The sequence below is a fragment of the Symphalangus syndactylus genome, chromosome 2, assembly GCF_028878055.3.
Source record: "Symphalangus syndactylus isolate Jambi chromosome 2, NHGRI_mSymSyn1-v2.1_pri, whole genome shotgun sequence".
NCBI classification, from domain to species: Eukaryota; Metazoa; Chordata; class Mammalia; order Primates; family Hylobatidae; genus Symphalangus; species Symphalangus syndactylus.
Window position 1 is genome coordinate 83,206,685 of NC_072424.2, and position 6,000 is coordinate 83,212,684.

Sequence of the window (6,000 nt, forward strand, 5' to 3'; positions counted from 1 at the left end):
GGTACTTACGGCGGTCTCGTCGCGGTACACGTCGGGGTACTGAAGGGACAGCATGACCGGGGACAGGCAGGGGGCAGCGTGGAGGGGCGCGGGCTCCGGGAGCGGACCTGAGCGAGCCGGGCTGGCCGCGAGGCGCGGCTGGGGCGCAGGCAGTTGCAGGGCGGACGGCGGCAGCCGGCGGCCGGCTCACAGCCAGAGGTAGCACAAACGGACTGGCGGCGCGGCGGCGACGACGTGCAGAAAGCAGGAAGCTGCTGTCTGCGTGGACGGGAGCCCCTCCCCGGCGGGCGGGCCCAGCGGCGGCGGCAAGAGGGAGCGGGCGGCACCGAGCGTGCGCCAACCCCGGCGCACAGCTCCCTCTGCAGGAGCGCCGGTCGCGCCCGCGCCGCCCGGGCGCACGGAGGAGCACGCCGGCTACGCGCTCGCCCACGTCCGGCCGCCCGCCTGGCCTCTGCGTCGGGGACACGTCCTTCCACCGAGGCCGGAGCCCCGCGCCTTCCCCAGCGCCCTGCCTCGGTTTGGCCACGCTCGCAGCACTGCCTGTAGGAGAATGAAGCCCCAGGGTTTCCTTGCTGATGGAGTCCCCCACCTTCCCCAGCCTTCCTGTTCCCAGGCTGGTTACGGTGGCGAATGGAGACCTTGCCTCTCCCCAGCCTTGGAAGCAGAGGTCTGGAGGTGGCCTTATGTCCACTCCCTGCGACTCTGGACTTGAAGGGAAGAAGTAATCGATCATGATGACCGTGAAAGAAACACGTCTCCCTTCATCCCAGGACCCCTGGTGGACACTGGGTGGTTTAGCATCCGGATTATGGAGATGCTTTGGAGGTGTTGGCAGGACAACGGCTGAGCCCTTATGTGATATTTACCGATTGAGAAAGGACCAAGATTAAGAGGCCTGGAACTCATCAGGGGTATTTTATTTATCCTGCCTGTTCCTCATTTCCCCTCCTGCTGTCATGCTTGTTTATTGAGCACCTACTGTTTATGGGAAAAAAAGATACTAGACAAGATGCTTGACCTCAAACCCATGAAAATTTAATAGTTACATGTCATCATCCTCGGGCTAGCAGCGGCATGTGTTCTGATCTTGCTTCCTGGACCACCCAGAAGAGACTTTATAGCCCCAGCCATCGGGAGTATAATGTGTACTCACTGTGTTTTCTATCCCTGGCTTCCAAAAAGTCCTGGAAGAAAGAATAGGTGTGACCAGAAAGTCCTTCACGTCCTGAATCTAAGTGATATGGTAACTATTATAAACTTGTGTCCTCCATCTCTTCTGTGATATGGTCGCAATTCCATGCCTCACCCTTAGTTCACCATTTCTGTTCATAGTGATGTGTCATAATCATTTTCTGCATCTGATCCCGGATACCCCCTCCTTGGGCAATCTGAGAATCCTCAATTCCGGGAGAACTCACGCTATTGACAACAAACTTTGTGCAAACACGGGGGCATAGCCCACTACAGCCCAGAAGTCCCAATTCCAGTCCCCACCTCCTGCCTTCCCTGGCTGTCACCTGACACAGGGACTGGCAGGCATTGTCTCCTCCTTCTGCCACTGTGAGAGATTTTTTAAAGAGCAACCCAGGAGCACTTGACCCAGCAGACCCCCTAATGATAATGTTAATGCTTATTGAGTGTTTTTTTCAGTGTATCAGGAAACTATCTAGAACTAATGTCCCGATTTTATAGTTAAGGAAATCTGGGGCTGACTTTTGCCCAGGACTTCACAAAAAGTGAAAAAGTAGAGCCAGGATTCAAACCTAGGTCTCTCTAATAACAATGCTCATTCTTAACCACTCTGACGGCCTTCCTACTCGTAAATAAGTAGAGATACTCTAGAGTCTACAGGGGCACCCATTAGCAGGGAAAACTTCAATTTAGCAGGACCTAAAGAAAATGTGGGAATTGTGGTACCCAAAGGACAAATCAAACCTCAGGTATCATCCTCTCTTCCCTTTCAGTCAGCTGTTCTGGTGCCCAGTTCCTCTGGGCCCTGAGAGCTAAAGGTTTGTAGTGGCACAGACAGAGCAAGAGGCTCCCAGCAGTAGGTTGTCTGCACCTGGAGTGAGATGGAGTGGGAGGGAAGATGGGAGAGCACCCTTTCCCCTCCCATTGGCCACATTAGTTGCACTTCTGTTTGCCAATGTGTTGTCTCCTTTAATCCTTACAGCAAAGACCATTTTACAGATGAGGAAAAGGAATCTCAGCAGCTTTAAGGGAATGAGTTCAAAGTCATCACACAGCTAAGACAATACAAGATTCATATTCATCAGTTGACTGCAAAGTCAACTTTTTCCATAGACAATGCAGAGAAAGGAAGTATTTGAACTATCTCAGAATGGAAGTGCCACCTCCAGAATAAATATCAGAGCACTTTTTGACCTCTGACACTGTAGACTGTTTTCAGGGGAACCATAGAATTTACACTGTGATAACTCATGCTCTAATTCAGAACCCTAGGCCCTTGGGAGAATGAGGGTCAGTAGAGACATAGAAGGACTTCCAGGGCAGCCTTCAGCCTCTCCTCTGACCTCAAACTTTGTGCCCCACTCAGTTAAGAAGAGTCAGCCTCCAAAGAAGGCAGGCTAGTGATCATTTACTGCTGCTTGGCTGTCTCTACCCCACCTCAAGTTGCTTATCAAAGCGACCCCCACCCACATATGGTCTCCAAGAGAGGATTTCTGGTAAATGCACAAAGATGCCCACCCAAGGGGCAAAATGGGGAGTGAAATCCATCTCACTCTCCACTTGCCACACTGCAGACAGGTGCTGGCGCATTCACCTGGAGGAAGGGATGTCTTATTCTCAAGGGGCTGCACCTTCCTGGGTAAAGGATATTTTTCTAATTCACACAAGGGTGCTGTCTTGTTAACACCCCTTAGACATGGATGCTTTGAGTGCTGCCTGGATAATCCACCCTTTAATTTGACTCTGGTTTCCAGGTAGCTAGCTACCATACTGACTAACTGGTGGAGTGCAGTCATTTCAGACTATGTTTCCCCAAAGATGTATGTTGCTTTTTCCAGTGTGACTTTTAGTGGAAATTCTTATGTATTCTTGTATATCTAATCTTTGCAAGGCATCATGAAGTGTGAAATAGCACCTAGGATAAGAGTAAGATTCTCTTTCAGGCTCTGTCACTAACTGGTTTCCTAACTTTGAATGAGTCCATCATATCATCAATATTTTTATTTAGAAATTGAGACAGTTGGGTCAGGTGGTTTCAGAAGAATCTAAGATTCTTTAATTCTGAGTGGGAACAGGAGATACAGGAAACTCAAAACTAACTCCGAATGAAGAATAAGATTGTCCTGAGGGAGAATTGTCCAAACGTTATGGACAGATGCAGGTAAGATTGGGCAGTAATTGTCTGTCTACTGCAAAGACTTTCTCCATAATTTTCTTCTGTTTTCAAACCATTCACAAGAGAAGATTTGACTCTAGGGACTATTGTTGTGCCTGTAGTCCATACTAAATTCATAGATCTGACCTTTTCAGGAGCTATAACTGTTCCCTTCTAATACCCTTCTCTCAATATAGGCATATGGTTAAAAGGAGATGTGACGTGTCTGGAATTACAGCTGTGAAATTTAGGTCTCCACCTCATTCTTCCCCTTCTCAGTTTAATGCTTGGCCGAATTATGCACTAAATTGAGAGGATAGGGCTGAATTCAATCCAGATTGAAAATGTGGGCAGAGAAAGTAAATCAAGAATGAATCTGAAGTATTTTTTTACTTCAGTTCATGGAACTTATTTAAAGCATTTCTAATGAATTTCCTAAGATAGGAATGTTTTTAAATCAGGAGAGAGGAATATTTTTTCTTATGCCAATTGTGGGAAAAAAATCAGGTGTGGCCCCCTGCATGAAAAATGAACTTGTTTCATTTAAGTAGAAAAAGATGAAATGATCTATTCATCCACTGTTTTAAGTGGAGAACTGAGAACTTAAAACTATTCAATAAATATAGCATGTAATAGAAAATGTGTGAGTTCAAAATGATTGGGTATAAAGTTAGAGAGGTAGGAGATTAGGAAGGAAAAGAAAGGGGGAAAGCGAGATAGACAAGATGGACACACAGCATCACAGATTTGCTCATACCAAGAAAAGTAAAGATAAACACAAAAAGATAGTATGGAGACAGATAAGCACATGAAAACATGCGGAAAAGCAGGGTTGGACAACTGCAAAGAGAGTTTCATGGAGCAACATGTCATCTTGTCGCCTTTAGGATATTGTTACAAATTTTAAGTTCTAATGGAATTTGTAAAACTCTAGGATAATTAATGATATTACCTGTTGGTGCTTTTTTTTTTTTTTTTTTTTTTTTTTTTTTTTTTTTTTTTTTTTGAGACAGAGTCTTGCTTTGTCACCCAGGCTGGAGTGCAATGGTGCATTCTCGGGTCACTGCAAACTCTGCCGCCTGGTTCAAGTGATTCTTCTTCCTCAGCCTCCCGAGTAGCTGGGACTACAGGTGCCACCACTGTGCCCAGCTAATTTTTGTATTTTTAGTAGAGACAGGGTTTCACCACACTGGCCAGGCTGGTCTCGAACTCCTGACCTCAAGTGATCTACCCACCTCAGCTTCCCAAAGTGCTGGAATTACAGGTGTGAGCCACTGCACCCAGCTTCTCTTGGTGCTTTTCTAATTAATGTAAACTAAGCAGGATATCTGACCTACATGTTCCAGGTTCTTCACCCTGATCAGTATCTCCAGTTTTCTCTGGAGTTAACTGGGTAGCAACCAGGTTGCTTTTCCATTTGCTACTGTTTCTCTCGTGCATTACTCACTGCTATCTTGATTTAGAAAGAACTAAGCCTATATTCAAGTTCACTGTGCTGGTCTTATTTGACATTTATAGTTTAACCATTTATCTGTAAACCACAATGTAGCATTATAGCCTCTGCAAAGTAATATGTTCTGGGGAAGTTTTAGTCTTTCTTCAGTCCATTACCCCCTGTGCTGTGGAGAGTCAGTGTGTTATAAAACTCAAAAAGTCCAGTGCCAAGCCGATTTAGGGATTTGCCCCAATCCTTAAGATAATCTAATGTACCTAAGCCCTCTATTGGGGTAGCTCAAATTCCATTGAAAGATAACTGACAGAATTCCCAACTCTCTTGTGGCCTTACCATTTTTCTCCTCTTTTGTGGCGGAAGGGAGAAAGAAAAACTGCTTTATTGTTTCTGTCAAAGTACTACATGGAAGTTTTTAGTGTGGGCAGTAAGGTGGACTAGACAGGTCCTGCTAAAAGAAAGAATTGCTATTACGTTGCTCTTGCTCTTACTCCTTACACTCTTACTCCTTCCAAACAGATCAGCCATTTAAAAATATGTGCCAAAAACCGAAGACTGAGAAGCAATAGGGTCCCTGTGATTTAAAACAAAACAAAACAAAACAAAAAAACTCCAAGGGACATTATTTACATGATATTCCATATAAGTGGTACTCTCTGGAGTTGTGAATGTAGTTTCCCTGTACTCAAGAAAGGTTGCCCTGAAAATAAATGACTACATCTGAGTTGTCAATCATAAGTGGCCATCTTTGAAAGAAAGCATCCTAACGTAGGCTCAGAGATTTTCTACTGATTAAATCAACCATGACTTAAATCACTATCAAAGATCATGCAAAGAAACCAGATTGGCTTTTTGTCTATTAGCATCCAGCAACATTTTCACATCACTTTGCTATCCTCTTTACTGCAAAGGGCTGCAAGCCTAAAAACGTTTCCTGAACTCCATTGTCGGCTCATTTCTGGCTAGGTTCTACCAGTGAGAGAAAATAAAGATGAGAATGGGGAGGAAGAGACATACTCCGTTTCTCTTTTAGCTTAGGTTCCGGCAATGGCAGGACCCTTCAAATCACTGAAGTCTGCTGCAATAGGAGCATAGTTGGGTCAGCAGTGGGGAACCTGGGGCCTCAGAGGCATCAGCAGCTAATTCAGCAAGTTCAAATGGCATGTGGACTTCCAGGACCTTGCAGAGCTAGTTGAGCTTCTTA

The 6,000-nt window shown here is 45.6% G+C and overlaps 1 protein-coding gene across 1 annotated transcript in view; it reads right to left on the reverse strand.

Moving 5' to 3' along the window:
- PREP (prolyl endopeptidase) overlaps positions 1 to 5,373 on the reverse strand; it is a 130,985-nt gene extending 125,612 nt beyond the window's left edge. Inside the window, exon 1 of the mRNA XM_055260125.2 lies at positions 10 to 5,373. Coding sequence (XP_055116100.2) covers positions 10 to 54 — 45 coding nt within the window. The 5' untranslated portion in view covers positions 55 to 5,373. The remainder of the gene's footprint in view (positions 1 to 9) is intronic.
- Positions 5,374 to 6,000: the final 627 nt, after the last annotated feature.